This window comes from Rhynchophorus ferrugineus, unplaced genomic scaffold (assembly GCF_030347505.1).
Source record: "Rhynchophorus ferrugineus isolate W39M unplaced genomic scaffold, kcgeb_rfMv2 rfM2, whole genome shotgun sequence".
Taxonomy (NCBI): domain Eukaryota; kingdom Metazoa; phylum Arthropoda; class Insecta; order Coleoptera; family Curculionidae; genus Rhynchophorus; species Rhynchophorus ferrugineus.
This window is the reverse complement of record NW_027472581.1, coordinates 90,021,125-90,040,600: the sequence shown is the minus strand read 5'-3', so window position 1 is coordinate 90,040,600 and position 19,476 is coordinate 90,021,125. Positions and strand designations below refer to the sequence as shown.

At 31.6% G+C, this 19,476-nt stretch overlaps 1 protein-coding gene across 25 annotated transcripts in view; it reads left to right on the top strand.

Moving 5' to 3' along the window:
• Nucleotides 1-19,476, top strand: part of pHCl-1 (pH-sensitive chloride channel 1) — a 210,879-nt gene that overhangs the window by 131,538 nt on the left and 59,865 nt on the right. For 15 of the 25 annotated variants that reach the window (XM_076396906.1, XM_076396925.1, XM_076396924.1 and 12 more), the window contains exons 4-6: nucleotides 4,940-5,028; nucleotides 11,447-11,536; nucleotides 18,438-18,502. In XM_076396906.1, the coding sequence (XP_076253021.1) occupies nucleotides 4,940-5,028; nucleotides 11,447-11,536; nucleotides 18,438-18,502 (244 nt within the window). The remainder of the gene's footprint in view (nucleotides 1-4,939; nucleotides 5,029-11,446; nucleotides 11,537-18,437; nucleotides 18,503-19,476) is intronic. The other 10 variants (XM_076396928.1, XM_076396920.1, XM_076396917.1 and 7 more) reach the window with 1 other exon arrangement.

The window sequence follows — 19,476 nt, the reverse complement described above, 5'->3', positions numbered from 1 at the left end:
TCTGATTATAAGACATATGTAGACTTTAGAGTAATATTTAAAATGGTACAGACTAATTAAGATATTATTTTACATAAAATATCACTAAATGAAGTGGTTTTCTACATTTACTGTCCACTGAGCAGATTGTTGGGCATATTCAATAAATAGGCTAACATATTTTTTCGTCTCTACTTAGTCCTTTAAAATTATAATGCCATCAAACAATGGTTCCTAAATAAAGTGTTGAGTTGCCATCGATTGTCTATTTTATGTCTCTAATAAAGTAATACAATACGATGTGCTTCCAAAACCCAAAATGAGTGCAGTTCAAAATGTTTGTATTGAGGGTTTTAAAATAATGTTAATGCACCGCAATATACTGATAATCAACTAAATGTGCGACTTAAGAGTAAAGTGCGTAAACCAAAGAGGTTTAACATCATCCAGTCTGGCTGTAGGACATATACAGACCTTAGAATAAAATTTAGTTAAACGATCCTTTACTAGGCAGAATCTGTAATTCATAGGACCATTTTACAATTTTGGCCTAAGTTAAAAACAGAGCCTAAAATTTCGATAACCTATATCTCGGAAACTATAAAAGATAATTCAATTTGGCAATCGACAACGTAACTAGCATGCCGAATATTAGTTGGAATGTGATTTGGAACGAAATCAGCTAGTATAGATAGATCATTTTGAGATTGTAGCCTTTATAAAATATCATCCAGATTACAGAATTAAGAATTACATGTGAGACAACAGTCGCGGATACACAGTGTGTATTTAAACACCAAGGACACTTAAGTATCACACTTAATGTTTGTTTTCATAACTTTAGTGGCCGTTCAATATATTATGGGGGAATTTATTTTTATTTGGTTTTATATACTTAATTATTTTGTTCCAAATCCACTAGTATTTCCGTATTAATATAATACCGGAACCCATCTGAGCGTTCCGAGCTAAAATATGAAAATATAATTATGCATGCCCGCATAACCTTTTACCAGTTTAAAAGCCAAACGGTTATGATTAGTACACCCCTTCTCTATCTCGGTATTTCGTGAATTTGCGAGCTCTCCGAGGATACATCAGTTTGAGATAACGTAATTTACTTGTTTACCACTGGAACTCCGACAAAACCCTGCCCGTTTTTGGCCTTTTCTTGTCTCTATTTCTTCCACGAATTATTTGCACATTTACTTTCCGAGCATTAAATGTGCGGTTCTGGAAAATGTCGGCGATTTACTGTTTGTTTTTACCGAAAGTTTTACTTCTAATTCTGATTTAATGTTTGTCCATAGTTGAGATCTCTATTTGCTTTAAAGATACTAAATATATGTGAGCATCAACCCTGTATCAGAACAATTATGTTAGCGATAACAAGAATCTGAATTGGTCTTTGGAATCTGATTTTTGTATTCGAGTAATTAATAATTTACAGTTGACGACATAGCTACTCGAGGGACTCAAAGAAGAGACGATCAAGTTTTCATGTTTCAAGATGACCAGCTAGTACCAAATCGTTTCTTGCTGATATCGGTTTGAGTTAGGGATAGTAAACTGTTTTGCGTGCAACAGAGACCCTGGGTTACGAATGGGATTGTTGTAGTTGGTTGTCTACCGAGGTTTGTGGATAGGTAGGGATTTTATCAGGGTGTTGTCATGTTTAAAGGCACCTAGGGAGAAGCTTACACTGAGCATGTTCGTGAAACTGTTTACGAACGGGATGCCTGATTCGAGATGAGTGTTGACGTTCCTTATATACCATGGTGCATTGAATAACGCACGGACTTTTTTGGATTGGAACACTTGGAGTAGTTCAAGTTGTCTCTCAGACACCTGTGCTCCGTAGAGGCAGACTGGACGGACTATCAATTTTTACAGAGTCGCTTTCTGGAGGATTGCGAGTTTACTTTTTCAGCAGATGAGTTAGAAGAGTATACACGCCATTGCTTTTGCAGATAGCATGCTGGATTTCAGCTAACCACTCGAACCCTGTCTCCTGGGGTATGGGTTAGCTAGTATGGTATTAATGTTTAGAAAAACTAATTCACATTCTTGTTATCGCTAATTGTTCCGATGCAGGATGGATGGTCACAAATATAAGTAAAACATTTGTATTTACAAGACCTACTATGTTTTTCATCATGCTAATCAAATGATGTTAGACCCAGTTCATATGGACATAACTTTTTAACCATGCTTCAATTCCACATCAATCCCTACCACATAAAAGTATCACATTCTTCTTGACTTTTAGGTCTTCCGGTCAAAATTAATTATGCCGATGAATTATTTTTAATCGATTTATTTAATTTATAGCTTAATTGTGAGAAATCGGTACTTGTTCCCATCTCTCAAGCAGTTTATAGATTGTGTCTGGAAAGAACGACGTATCTTTTGAGACTATCCACGAATCGCTGCTCAGACAGGTCATATGTGACCAATCATATGGAGCAAGTAGTAATCAAAAGGTGCAATGTCTGAGGATTACGGCGGATGCGGTATCAGTTCTCATTTGAATATTTCTAAGTGTATTTTCACCAGTTTTGCAATACGTGGTAGAGTATTGTCATGTTGAAGAATAATATTATTTTGTCTTTGCTCGTATTGCGACCATTTTTCGCACATTTCTAGGCTCAAACGCATTAATTGTAGTCACCAGCGAAGCCAATTAAGGCTTTCGTTAGGTTTTACTGCTACCAAGCAGATCCCACCAAATACAGGGCATTCGTTTGGAGCCATGTATGTTTAACATTGCCGTTGATCTGAATAGTCCCCATGATTTCACACATGACCAAAACACCTTTCAGGACTCTTGGCTTGGTATATATTCTTCAAGCAAATGGAAATAGTTTCTTCTGTTACTCCCAATAATTATTCATATTATCTTTCAAATTTTATTGGCTATCCAGAACACTTTCACAGTTTTCTATATTAATTTCGTCACTTTTGAAATCGCTTGAGCATGGGTACATTTTCAATGACACGACGCTTTAACATAAAGTTGGTTAATAACGTAACCGATGCTATTTAATACTCAGTAATAACAGCTCTTTTAAATCCTTTAAATTTAATTTATAAGACTGATAATTTCACTTATTTTAGATAAGATATGAAATGTATAGATTTTAAAAACAAAAACATTTATTTCTCTTTTTTCTAAAGAAAAGTTCTGTTTTCTTCTGTCCTGTAATTCTGTTTTAATGTTTTTTTTTTCATACTTAAAGTACTCTTTGTTTTGAACGTTATGTAAGTTAAAAAAAAATTGTCCCAAAGCTAGAATTTCGACATAAGTTTAACAGAAGCACGCCAATGTATTTTTTCAATACTTTAAAAACCTTACCAATGTTATCTCTCTTAGCTCTTTTATGGAATTTAGCTTCTGGCACAGTTTAATAAGTCTACAGTTTATCTAAAAACAGTTTTTCATTATTCTTATTATAACCCAAGTGGTCTACAATTTGCCATCAGTTTCAACCACACATGTTCTCTAAAGCGCTAAATGTATTCCTGTGTGCCTTACTGAATGTAATGAATTATAAATCTATCAATGTATTGATTTATTTTTTCTATATACAAAAAAATATTTGTATTCAGTCTGATACCCAAAGTATCGTTAATTATTGACAAAGTTATGCCATGCAACCGATCAAGTGATAAAAATGTTTAAACCATAATATTTTGTTTGAAATAACATACGGACAGATCAGCAGTGTTGTTATCCCCTCAGTGAGGAATAAAGTAGACGTATGTCTTCTTTTTAACAAATAATATGCATATATTAAGAAGTTAAAAATCAGAAACCGATACATAAAACAATGCTAGTACTTACCTTATGACTTTTGAAGGCCCATTTAAACAAAATCAACGAAATTAAGAATGGAAAAAGGTAAGAATGGAAATCTGGTAATTTTAAAGGCATACGTTAATCATTAGATCGACATATAATCGACAATCGGATTACTATATAAATACAACATACTTTTTTCAGTAACTTACCTTACTTTAAAAATAACAGTACATATATTGGGTGGGAATAATGTCTCGTTATCATTGACGCAAATTTCGCTGAGTGGAATGGTTATTTTCAATAAATATTGTCACTATTTCTGCTCGTTCTTGTGGTGTATTAGTATTGTATGTGTGTAGACTTATTAAACTGTGCCAGAAGCTATATTCTATAAAAGAGCTTTGAGAGATAACATTGGTAAGGTTTTTAAAGTATTGAAAAAATACATTTGCGTGCTTCTGTTAAACTTATGTCGAAATTCTAGCTTTGGGACAAATTTTTTTTAACTTACATAACGTTCAAGACAAAAAGTGCCTTAATTATGAAAATAAACATTAAAACAGAATTACATAACAGAAGAAAACAGAATTTTTCTTTAGAAAAAAGAGAAATAAATGTTTTTGATTTCATATCTTATCTAAAATAAGGGAAATTATCAAGCTTATAAATTAATTTTAAATGATTTACAAGAGCTATTATTACTGAGTATTCAATCGCATCGGGTACATTATTAACCAACTTTATGTTAAAGCGTCATGTCGTTGAAAATGCATGCGTACATTTTTCAAGCGATTTCAAAAGTGGACAACCAATAAAATTTGAAGGATAATATGAATAATTATTGGGAGTAACTGAAGAAACTATTACTATTTCCTTGAAGAATATATGTAATAAAATTTAGACGTCTACACAATACAATAGTTAAAGCAAAACTGAGCTAAATGTCCAAGATGATACCAAGATGGAACCAATATATACATTCCAATATCACATGTTATTCACTTCAAAGTTTTAATATCATTATCAATTATTATGTTTCTTTAACGTTCATATTTAATTCGAAACAATAACCTGAAACAACGTAAGAAACTAAACATCATATCTAATCTTAAGTGCATTCTCTTTTGTTTAACGCAGCCCGTTCTCTGTGTGTTTCAGCTTCGAAGAGGGGAAATCCGACAAGGAAATCCTGGATAATCTTTTGCGGGCGACACGATACGACAAAAGGCTATTGCCGCCAGTAAGAGGTAAGATTTGGACGGTTTTTGCATGTTTAGATTTGCCTTTAGTAACCGATGTACTTTGTTTCATTTATCTGGAAAATAGATTCGTTTCTGATCTGGAAATCAGCACGCTTAAATAATTATATCAAAAATAATATAGTGGTTTTCAAAATGAAGTTTTTAAGTTAAAAACACATATATAATATATTCAAAGTTTATTTGTACATACGTCATCAAGATATTTAATGTGTTGCCTGTCGCAATTTGTAAATTGGATTTAGAATCAGACAATATTTGCCTTCTCATTTCATTCTAGTTAAAAAGAGACACAATACTGTCTGATTATGTCGAAAACGTAAACGAATGAGCCTGTCAAAGTCGTCCGGTTGTCAGACGTATGCAAAATTCTTGAAAGCAATAGTGATAAGAGGCTATAACTCTAATAACTCTAACTTTTAGATATACAATTAAAAAAATAATAAATGTGTTATGTTTAAATATATTATATTTGATGACATTTTTGTTCAATTTTTTTTTATGTCAAAGCCAAACTGAACTAAAACTCACAGTTTATGCGGCAACATTGCGACGTTTTGATGTCACTAATTAAATGATGTATATACAAAATAACGGTGAACAGACTATACATTCCATTACATTGCTTCGTTGAATATAAAAAATTACACCAATACCCCTTTTTATCCGTAATTTCAAATAAAAACATCTAATATTAGGCTATACTTCTTATTATTATGTTAAATGCAAACTAAAGTGAGTTGTGTAAAGTCATTGCGGAAAAGTATTTGTAAATCAGAATGTTCATAATATTTTCTACATACAAAATTTCCTGCGAAGACCTTCCAGTCATTTTAATCGAAAGCATAAGAACAAATGAACTGTATAAGAATCTATGAAGTTTGGTTTTGCTTTTGCTTCTACATGAAAATAACTTACTGAATTTCACGATTATTCACCTCGGAATAAGTAGGAATATTCTTTCAACGCAAGTTGTTCTTAAAATATAATCTTTCTTTTAAAGCTTTTTGTTGTTTGTGCTTTAATTACAGCGTAGGATATGCAATTTTTTAAGAATATTTAAAATATACACATATGCACACTGTGAAGTAAATGGCCCGATAACGTTTCAATTATGTTGAGGTCTGGCGATTGTGCTGGTCAGGCAAGATGATATTCTGATGCTCCTCAAACTACGACTGAACCTTTGTGGATTTGTTTATCGGTCCAGCTGAATACCATAATATTGCCGCCCAAATCATAATAAAACCTCACCCATACATGACTGAATAGTCTTTGTCAGTCAACTTTCTCTTCGCCCACTATTCCTCTTAATGTTTTACCTTATTTTGTATATACTGTTATTACTATATACGAAAACAATCTTCAAAACGTACTACTGAGAAAAATAAAAGAACACTGCCACTGAAAATCATGGAGTGTTATTTCAAAACACTTCCTATGATGAATACCAAGTAAGTTTTTGTCAGTCAATACATTTCTACCCTAAATAATTGAAAATATTCCCTGGTCAGGATACACCTGAGTTGTAAGATGAACTTCCTAAACTAAGAATTCCTAAACACTAGAATCGATTTAATGACAAAAATTGAGATTTTTTTTAATCATATTTTTACTGTCGATGGAAAAATTGATATAGTGCAGACTGCTGCACAGTAAAATACATATATTTAGAAACGTTGAAAATACATTTTACCTAATAAATTAATTTTAACTACAATACTCACACAAATTATTCTCAACATCATTATATTAAATGTGATAAAAAATATCTAAATATTGGCATTTTTAATATTACTAACTAATAAACAACTCAGAGTGAACTTAGATGGATTTACTAGATCATTTTATAGGGTTTCTCAACTACTTTGGCTTTGGAAATTAAGTATCAAATGTATACCACTCATTAATCAGTTGTTCCCATCCAGGATAATTATAAATATTTTAATACTTCATTGCCTAATTCAAGTATATTTCGTAACAAATATTTGCGAAAATAGTATTTCTATCTTTTGTGCAATGAGACGACTAAAGTCTTTAGTAAATTTCCCTAGGTTAATTAAATCTATTGAACACAAAACATACTAAACAACTCATTAGTATCATTTAGCAATATTAAACTAAAACAGTTATGTAGTAGTCTAACAACATCCATATTATTACAAGATGCGCTGTATAATATTTCATAGCCATACATGCATGGTTTCTATACTAAAACAATAATCCCTTTTTCTTTTTCCGTTTTTTTTTGTGTCCGACTAAAACAATATAAGAACTTTTGTCGGAAAATTGTATTGGTATTAAGGTTCCTATCTCAGAGCTGCTACAAACTGGTCTCGAATCCACAATTACAAGGCAACGATAAGAGAAAACATCCGCCTCTGGCGAAATCGTCTACCGACATCATGTCGGTAATGAACAATAGGACTAAACAAAAAGTTGTTGTGCTCTTAGACATTGAGAAATCTAGCTTCTTTTTGAGAAAGGTATTTATTATATAATGTTGAATATTAACATAGGATGTTCATTAAACTCATAGAACACTATCTATTTGTCAACGCCATTTCAATACGTCTTTTTTTAAGAACACAATCTTTATATATATATATATATATATATATATATATATATATATATATATATATATATATTACATAAATCAAATATAGTGTAGTTCAATCGCAATTGCTATTGAAAAAAAAAAGAGGTAGCAACCTTTTATGGCCAAGCTAGTAAATATGGTACGTCACACTTCAATAAAGAAAAGACCATGAGACGCCACTCATTTCCCGATATCGACTCTTTTCTCGAAAACTTTACGACGGTATCGATATCTCTTTTTATATCAGAGAACGAACACAAAGAGGTAACATCTAAAAGGCACACATGGTGTGATCAGATAACCAGAATGCCTTTTTCACTTTGAAAAGTGCACAGCTGCTATATATTGCTTTTATAAGTTAATTTTTTTTCGACAGAATATTTATAATTCCGTATTCAATAATAAGTGTACAATATTTCTTCACATGTATGTGCTATTTTCAAGATTCTTCTTAAATATAATGAGTGATATATAATGAAAAAAAGTATTATTATATTAATACTAATGTTTCATCTTAATTTATATATGAAATACAGAATATTTTCACAATATACGAAGCACAGTATTGAGACAAAAAGGACATAAATTGTATTTTTGTATTATGTAATCGACGATTAGGCAATCTATTTTATTTAGTGATCTATTTTCATTCCATTAGCTATTCACACTGAATGACTTTTATATCCATGTTGAACTTTATAGCTAATAAAATAATCCAGAGTAATAAAAGGGTCATGTCTTCTGATATTCTCTTAAAAAAACAAATTTGAATATTCTTATTATAAGTTACTACTTTCAGGTATCATTTTTCTTATATTACAGATATTAAATATTGAATTTTAAAAGAATTAATAAATGTTTTTTGATAAGATTTTCATAAAATGTTAGGTACACAATTTCTAGTATTAAAATTCTGGAAATCTGCCATGAAAATATATATATGATTTCTTTCCAATTATTTTAATTTTTTTAATATTAATGTACTGCATCTTGCCATGTTTCTGATCCGATACAAGAGATAACAAAAAGGTATAAATCGAGAAAGAGCAAGACATGAAATGACATAAAACTTTAGAATGACCAAAAAGATGAATGTTCTAAAATCAAAGACATTCCACCTATTTTATACTATTTTTTTTTATATTTTTACTTTCCTTCTTTATATTGATCAACCCATAGGATGGTAAATAGAATTGGTCACATAATTGTGATCTTTATTAAGATTATTTTGTTGCTTATAAATCTCAAACCAATCATGATGTTTGTCTCTCAAAATATCTTTATAGAGTGAATAAACTTTATTGAACTGAATATTTTAGCCAGTTTCCCTCTAGTTCAGGCAAAGCAAAACATAACTTTGATGCTATGTTGTTTATTCACGACTCTTCCATCTTCCAATGAGATCTGTTGTGCCTTGAAGAAACGAGTAGACCGCTGGCGCAAATTTTCCTTACCTTACCTCTTCCTGTTTCATTTTTGTTACTAAATAATCATTGGATCTTTTTATTCATATGCAATGAAGTTCACTCTCTCACGTCTGAACCCAGATATACTGCAAGAATTAACATAACTAAACTACTTGATATAACAAGTAAAACTTCTTATGAACTAATGACATTTGTACGCAGGCAGGAAAGAATTTTTTGAATGATTGGAACACCATCTCTACGTCAGGTCGAGAGATTTTCATCGTAGCCTCGTATCTTAAATATTAATTGTTTGCAATACTCACTTGACCTTTACAAGATCATATAACTAAAAAATTATTGTTAGTAGGTAAAGACATGTTCTTAACCATCCAAAATATAAATAAAGTCGCACGATAAACTATAAGATTGCAAATTATTAACATTTTATTTCAAAATATTCCTAAAAATTATTGAATCATATTAAAACAAACTTATCAATTAATTAAATATATTATTTCCAAAAGTTCTTGTTTATTTTTGTTTCTGATTATGTTATTGAACTAAGAAAATATTTGAATTTTGGCGCTTGCGTATATACAACTTCATTTAGCTTAGAATATGTATATAGAAATACATTTTATGAGTATTTGATGTAACATTAAAATTATGTATAAGGAGGTAAATTAACATTGGAAAAAAATTTGAAATAACATATTTTATTTAAAAAAATATTTGAATAAAGTGAAAAAATAAAAATATAATTAATATATGTCCAGCCTTTCTATTTACATAAAAACACCATACATAAATTGATAATGTATGTTGGGAATTTACATATTTAAATAACTAACATGAACTCCAAGTATACTTCTAGTATTCTACTATTATTTCTATTACAATTCTGTATATTTTTCTCCCATACACTACAATTTCTTTATTTGGACAACAAGAACAGTTTTATTTTGTGCTTCTTGTTATCATTTCAGGTTAAAATATTGGCATATGTTGATTCCTATTTGATGTCGTTGAAAATATTTTGTTACAAATATGGCAGATAACATACTTACTCTAAACAAAATTTATACATAATGCATATAAATATAACGTATATTGTTCATGTTTAATAACAATAAATCAGTTACGTTTATATAATTGTTTCTCTATGTATCGAATAATTATCCACTAATTATTAATATACGAGGATGCTTCAAATATGATCCAGACAAATACTCTGACACGTTGCTATTGAAAAAATTTACAAAAACGTTTTTCTAGGTATTTCCCCTCACTAGTTACGCATTTTCTCCATCTTTTCGGAAGATTCTTGATGCCGGTATCGAAGAATTATTTGAGCAACTCGGACAAGCATGTGCGCACGAACTCCTCTACCTCATCGTCGGTATAGAATCTTTGAAAGCTTCTTTCAGTGGTCCAAACATGTAGTAGTCACAGGGTGATAAATCCAAACAGTAGGGGGGTGTTCCAGTACCTGCCAACCCCAATTCCGATATTGTATCGAGCGTGAGACGCGCGGTATGAGGGCACGCGTTATCCTGGAGAAGAATGGCACTTTGTGCTGGAATGCTCATCCATTTCGAGTGATAAGCGGGTTTCACGTTGTTTTCAGAAGGTTAGAGTAGTATGTAGCATTAATCGTACGTTGGGTGCACAGGAAATCGACGTACAGCACGCCCCGCCGGACCCAATAAATGTACACAGAACCTTACCCGCCGACCTGGTTGTCTTCGCTTTAACTGGTGCCCTTGCCTCCTTCTTCCTCCACTCTTTAGACGACAACTTGTTTCCGGGAATGTAATAGGGTACACATGTCTTGTGTGTAGCGAATATTCGCGTTAAAAAACCGCCCCCCTCCGCCTCCTATCGCATCAGTAAGCGGCGACAAACTTTCAACCGCGTACATTTTTGCTTGAAGTTCAACTGTTTAGGAACCCATCGCGCCGTTATTTTACGATATTGAAGGTGTTCGTACATGATAGACTACCACTACTACTACCAATACTGATCCCGAGTTCAGCCGAAATGTCTCGAACATTCAGCCTACGGTCCTTCAATTCAAATGAGTTCTTCTACGCGGCGAATGTTGTCAGGTGTGATGCTGGTTCGCGGTCGACGATCATGCGGCTCGTTCTCGACGGTTCAAAACATACATGCCCGCCAACTACAGCGTTTGTCTCCATCATATTTGAAGCACCCTCGTATAAACGCTTAAATTATTCGCGTAAATACTGGCATGATAAATAACATTATCCGGTTTTACCATCACATAATATCCCTGCAATTAGCGGACGTAATTATAGTAGTTACTTAGTTGTAATCTAGATATTATCTATTGTGGGAGATGGCCTCCCTCACCTTTGGGGCTTTGCTGTTCCAGATGCGGACTTCTGCTGTGGCCTGCAATCGCCCGAGGACGTAAAACTTGTATCAAGTAATCAAGTCACCCCCTCTAGCGGAAAACAGCGTGGTCCGTTCGAGATTTATTTTCCTAGATTGCTCTGTTTCCTGCATTGGTTGTTTATTATGCATTCGACTTTGTTGTTTGTGCGTGTGCTTTTTTCCATTTTCTGCTTGCCTGTTAGTATATATACCGTCTATGAAAATGTGTTTCCAAAGTTTGTTAATAACTTTCCATAGTTTCTACACTTAATTTTTTAATGATTTTATTATTCTAAATATAAAGTAAGTTGTAAGACTACAAGGAGATGAACAAGATGTAGAATGTGACTGACTAATTGTGCTTTTGCACACTGTAATTAAATGAGTAATATTTCAAATTAAGTTGTTACTTAATAGTATTTAACTTACGTAACAAGAAAGTGAAAACATAACCCTAAAATTAGCAAATAATAAACATAAGAAACCAATAAACTAACCAATCATGTGCTATATCTTGTTCATATCCCTGCAGTCATATATTGCAGATCTTTTTTACGCCTGGAGAAAATTTCAAATTTATTATATTTTAATTATTTAATTCACATGTTCGAATCATTTAATCCCTTAAAAATAGCTCTTTGGTGCATCTTGTGATCATATTTGACTTGAATCGATTTTAATATAAACTGAAAAGATCGATCTTATTTGTTATCAGTATGAATTATATTAGGTGATATAACAACCGATGTTATTTCCAATATTTATGAACAGTTAAGCCACTTAAGAAAACTGAAGCTCGTGAAATAAACGCACTAGTAATTGACAGTGTGATGCTAGATTAAGTTAGGTGGATGAACCATTAGTTATAACTAACTAGAAATTTTATTGGAATATTTTTCGGAAATAAAAGCAGATATAAGTGACCTCATAATATTCGGATAGAGAAAACACAAGAAAGAAGCGGAAAATATGAAGTGAAAATCAAAAAAAAATAACAAAACCCACTTAACAAAAGGCACAAAAATAGAATTAATCGAACAATTAAATAGTAATTAATTAGGATAATAATAGATAATGAAAGAGATAGGAATTTGAGAAAATCTTGGTAGATAAACTAGAAAATCTAAAAAAACTTTTAAATGGAAAGTCTTAAAAATAAATGAACTCCAATGGCAATTATTTTGCGGAAAGAACATAATAAAATTAAAACACACGATGATACGAAAAAAGGATAACAACGTTACATTAAGATACAAGGAAGACATCACAACTATTTGAAGTGAAAGCACAAGAGCGGGCTTAAGAAATAGTAAAAAGCAACAGGATGAAATGATGATGAAATGAAATTTTAATTGAGAAATACATTAGTCACTGTTCCTATCAGATCAAGAGACGAATAGAAGTGAAATAAAGAAAAAAGAAAGTCAAAAAGTGTTAAACGAAAAGAAAATAATGTCATCAAATAAAAAAGATCTTACAGAGTCTGAGCCACTCCAAAAGATATAGAAAACTTGTTATCAGAATATCAGTTGTTAATACGTTCGTTCATTAAATCTATGATATCTTTCTTAAATAAACCCGCAATGACTTAAACTTATACTAGATAACAAACAACATCGCAAAAGTCGAACAGATAGCCCACCCTATATATCTAGTTTTTTTCTGTCTAAACATAAGCTTGCTTCGACTTGTTAAATATATTTTTGGATTCAACCATTCATAAATAATTTCGAAATTTTTATTCATCAATATTTACTTTTATACTTATATCACAAATGTTAATATATAGATGTTGTTTCCATATTTGATTTCGTGCATGCTTAACTAGAATGACACAACGTTTATTCAATATCTTCACACATGTTCAAATTATTGCATTTCTGGGCTATACACTCGAATTCCCATATCACATATTTGTACAACAGAAGTCTGAGTATAATCTGTAATGTAAATAAATTTGTCTTCAGATCATGACTAAGTCTGAGTTCGTAGAAAGTTACTAATCCTTCCCATGCTAATATGTGTTTTTGTATAATTTTGTTTTTATGTTTTTTATTTATTAATGTATTAATACCAGTCCTTGACGACTAACTTACAATTTGCCGCTACAGTGACTTAAAAATCGATATTTATACTTCTCCGGACTTTATTCTGAAATACATCTATTATGTTGATATTACTTCCTGCAGAACATCCCCATAACTTCAGAGATTAATATAGGTTTTAATATTTACTTGAACAACAGCAACCTATTACGTACGGATAATTTAGATTTTTTCCAAATAAACAATATACATTTTGGTCTTATAATTTTACTTTCTTATTTTCTTTTTTTATACTCCTTCCAACGAAGTTTTACGTCAAGATTAATCCCATGGTACTTAACATTGTTACTATATTGATTAATAGCATTATTCATATTTGTTGGTATATGAAAAGTTTTGTTGCAGGTGATTCTTCATATCTGGGTCTGCTTATATCCAAAGAATGTCTAAATTTTTCTTAGGATTCTATAACATATTTTATAAGTATATAAATACTTTCCGAATGCTCAAAGTATACTAGTACAAGTTTAAAATTTGAACCAAGGAAATACATACGATATCTATCAACATTTCCTGTAATTCCAGCTAACATATAATTTCAGTATCTTTAGTAAATATAAACAACAGGTCAATTGAAAAGTCCCCGGTCTGACACATAGATGGTGCTATTAGAATTAAATACATATGTTTTTTAGTTAACCCTACCCCTCAAAAAATGCATGTATTAATTTGACAGCTCTCGAATCATTAGTTTGTGAATTAAGCATTTTAAGTGAAGCAACTTTTGTTATTATGAAAAAAATGGAAAAAAATCAACCATCAGGGATTGGTATGCTAAGTTTAGACGTGGTGAAATGAGCACCGAAGACGGTGAACATAGTGGACGCCCAAAACAGGTTGCTACCGACGAAAACATTTAAAAAATCCACAAAATGATTTTGAATTACCATAAATTGAAATTGAGTGAAATATCAGACACCCTCAAGATATCAACTGAATGTATACATCATATCATTCACGAGTATTTAGGTATGAGAAAGCTCTGTGCAAAGTGAGTGCAGCGCGAGCTCACTTTTGACCAAAAACAACGACGAGTTGATGATTCGGAGCAGCGTTTGAAGATTATCAAGTGTAACAAACCCACGTTTTTGCATCGATATGTTACAATGGATGAAACATGGCTCTATCATTTCACTCCGAAGTCCAATCGACAGTCATCCGAGTGGACTGCACACGATGAACCCGCTCCAAAGGGTGGGAAAACGCAAGAGTCGGCTGGCAAGGTTATGGCGTCTGTATCTGGGGATGCGTATGGAATCATTTTCATTGACTACCTTCAAAAAGGAAGGACAATCAACAGCGACTATTACATAGTGTTATTGGACATTTTCAAGGACGAAATCGCCGAAAAACGGCCGCATTTGAAGAAAAAGTGCTGCTTCACCAAGACAATGCATCGTGTCACAAGTTCATGAAAATGATGGCAAAAATACATTAATTGGGCTTCGAATTGCTTTCTCATCCACCGTATTCTCCAGATCTGGCCCCCAGTGACTATTTCCTGTTCTCAGATCTCAAAGGAATGCTCGCTGGGAAGAAATTTCCGTCGAATGGAAAAGTAATCGCCGAAACTGAGGCCTATTTTGAAGCAAGACTAAAAAAAACAATTTTTGCCAAAAAAATGTGTTTTGCTATAGTAGGCCAGGGACTTTTCAATTGACTTATTATTGTTTCAGATATGAAAACACATTTCGGAAGCCAAGCAGTAACTTGATATACGTCATGAATATTCTACTCTCTAGAGTAGTATTAATAAATATAGATGGTGACAAACGTTCTAATCGTCCAAAAATAGCATCAGAATACATAAAAGAGCACATAAAATAAATTTGGAATACCGCAAAATGATATTTCGTAAGATAGGTCATACCTAAAATATACCAAAACATAGAATATTTACAATTTTAAATGAATATTTGAATACAAGTAAGTTGGTTTCGGAGTAAGTAACACATTTGGTCACACCAGATCAAGAGCAACAGCATGTCGACGATTGTTGAGAGGGCTATTAAGAAGTATTAAAAAAAAGAGATTTATTATATTTACATATACTAGTGGAAATAATACAATATACTTGAATAAAAATAAATAAACCTGCTGAGTGAGTTATAGTTTACAAATAAAAGCAACATCAAACAAAAGGAAATGGTTCAATAAAAACACATTGCTACACACAATTTTAAATGAATAGCTTCCAAGTTTTCTAACAACCTGTCTTCTTGGCAATTTCTTATTTTAAAATATTTGCAATGACTAAAGCATTACAAGAATGCATTAATGAAGGAATGCAAAAAAGAATAGATTCATACAAAGAACTGGACTAATTAATACATTTTACACAAACATTTACACACATTTTAATACCACAACAAACTATATCGTAAACTATAGCATGATTATAAAAACCAACGTTTATTCATTAGGTCATTGATTGAATGCCAAGTCGTATCCCAACTTTCTATAGTATTTGCTTAGTTCTATAGACCACCCTAAACTTATATGAATTACAAAGCCAGAGCCACTACAAATGACTTCCATAGCATTGTACGGTGACCTTGACACAAATATAGGTATTGATTAATCAATAATACAAAGAAGTATAAATAAACTCAATAATGTCACATCAGTAAATATTTATTAAGAAATTAAATTATAGACAAGTAATGTTTTTAGAATAATCAAATTATCTACTTTTTATTTCGTTGATATTTAATACGTGTATTGAAGTACAAATATCAAGTTTTATTTTTACTAGTATAGTTTTATTTAGTGAAGAAATTATTAATATTGTTTAATTAGTGTACTAATTCAATAATAACAAAAACTCTATATAATTAGTATTGGTAGGGGTTCGCATTTTGATCATTTTTTAGATTAAAAAAGGCTTCAGTTAAAAAACTGGTACAAGGTATATTAAATTGTTCATAATTATTCGCGTTGGGAACTATCGACCGAAAACGATTATCGACTGCTTTTTTTATATATATTTTAAAGTCTCCTTTTACCAACTATGGGTTTATCTGGACTGGGCCTAAAGTTTAACGTGGGCTCCGAACCACGGTCCTCAGCATTAAGCCTACCGACTGGCGAGTGACCAACTTTAGAAATCATCCCATAAGACATCCGGTCTTACCCAGCCTGGTTACTGGCGTGACTGGGATCAATTTCCTTGTCGGATTTTACACTCTTGCCTAAAACATTCACAAATGTTAAACAATCACAAGCATAAATTTACGACCATGCCCCAGCAAGATTTGAACCCACGGCTATCGCAACAGTAGGAGGACCGTCTCATCGCTTTTACCACTGCGCCACCAAGCCGGCTATCGACTGTTTTGTAGTTGACTAATTCTTACTATCTACTGTTTCCGACTTCCGACTGATTTTGTTACTATTTACTATTGACTGTTTCAGTCGTGTACTTTTAGTTACTATTTTCGGTTCTACTAGTTTCATTCGACTGATTTTTAACATTCTAGCTGTCGTCCTATCCACGATCTCGACAAAAATATGCAAAAATGTTTATTGAGACTTGTCTTTGATTGTCATAACATCTTTCCTAAAATCTTGAAGACAAGATTTAGACTCGAAACTGACTACTAACTAAAAAAATTTTTTTACAATCTATTTTTATTATTTTATAACTTTTCAATAGAATGATGCATTGAGCTATACGTTCTATGGTTTGAGAATATTTTGAAAGAGAATCATCAGCGTCTGCTATATGAAGTCTTCGATTTAAAGAATCAGTATTTGGTATTACATCTAATGCTGAGGCCATACAAGAATCTATCTGAAAAGAGATATATTCCAACTTCAAAAAATACAAATTAAGTACCACAACTTGAAATTCAAGGCACAAATACTGACGAATCTGTAGGACTAAATGTATTTCATCTAATAACATTTGGATAATGAACTAGCTAGAATAAAAGAAATAATTACACCAGGTGCTACAACAACTTTACAAATTAAACAGAATTTGAAAATGCCATTTACGACGTTTTACAAAACCAATTCGATTTTTGGCATGCTCATAAAATTATAGTACTCGATATACATCAGTTACATTTAAATTATTCTGCTCTACCTGCAACATCTATCCCCTCGTAATAAGTTTTTTTCAAAATCTGGCTAAATTATTATCAATCGAAGAATTTTCATCACAGGAGAAATGCAGAACATGTATATTATATTTTTGAATTGTGATTAAAAACGAAGATAGACGAATTTTTTCCTGTAAAAAATGTGCGAGAGGAAAGGACGGAGATAATTGCTTGGAGCAGTTTGTTTTCCAACGGTAATATAAGCGAGACGGAGATGTATTCCTAAACGCATTAACTTTAAAAAGGAAAAGGAAAAAATCGAAATATTACCTATTATTGCCTTAACAACAGTTAGGACGCACTAGGACGACGGAGCTAGAACGTTAAAAACCAGTCTAATAAAACTAGTAGAACCAAAAATAGTGACTAAAAGTACACGACTGGAACAGTTGATAGTAAATAGTAACAAAATCAGTCGAACCAAAAATAGCGACTGAAATAGTCGATAGTAAAAAGTAATCAATTACTAAATAGTCGATAATCGATTTCAGTCGATAGTTCACAACACTAGTCAATACCTTTTCAGTCATTATAACATAAATATATTAATTAACTCGGAATGCATATTTAGTTTTAGAAGTAGCTGTAAACTTATAAATCCTCGATTTTGTCTCTAATACTACTATATTGGCATGCAGGATGTACTATTACGTAATCCATATCCCCTGACTTTAATGGAATGATTTATATGTTAATATATTTCCCAGAACTTGAAATATAAGTTGTTACTGTTCATTCTTAACCAGATCTATCCATTTAACACCGTTTTTTGTTTCAGGATCTCTTACTGTAAACGTTAGCGTTTTGCTTCTTAGTTTAGCATCACCAGATGAATCTAGTTTAGTAAGTATAGAGAACTACAGAATACGTTTTAGGCTTTAATATAAATATAAACAGACATATGTATATGTGTAGATTCTAGATGTAACAGTAGTTTATAGATTCATTAACTGACCTACTAATATTTTCTACAGAGTTGATTGGTGAAGAGTTCTAATGATTATTTTAATACATATTAGTTGATAGTTTTTATCAATCATAGTGTATCATTGCATTTTAATTATTATTGGACCTTAAATTGAATCAAGTTATGGCCGCTTTCCAACATTGCATTACTAAAATTGCATGTGGGCACTTATTTAATATTTTCATTCGATATGTACTAGAAAGATGAGAAAAATGATAGATGTAATAGTAGTTTATATATTCATGAATTAACCTACTAATATTTTCTATAGAGTTGATTGTTGAATAGTTCTAATGATTAGTTTAAAATAACAATTTAATGATCAAGGTTAACTTCAATTATTTTACTGTAATTTTTCATATTAGTTGATAGTTTTTATCAATCAGGTAAAATATCATTGCTTTTCAATTATTATTGGACCTTAAATTGGATCAAGGTATGGCTGCTTTCTACCAAACAACATTACTAAAATTGCATAGGGGTTCTTATTTAATACTTTCATTCAGATATTTACTAGAAAGATGAGAAAATATGCTAGATATAACGGTAGTTTATATATTCATTAACTAACCTACTAATATTTTCTACAGGGTTGATTGGTGAAGAGTTCTAATGATTATTTTAAAATAACATTATAATGATCAAGGTTAACTTCAATTATTTTACTGTCATTTTTCATATTAGTTGATAGTTTTTTTCAATCATAGTGTATCATTGCTTTTCAATTATTATTGGACCTTAAATTGGATCAAGGTATGGCTGCTTTCTACCAAACAACATTACTAAAATTGCATAGGGGTTCTTATTTAATACTTTCATTCAGATATTTACTAGAAAGATGAGAAAATAT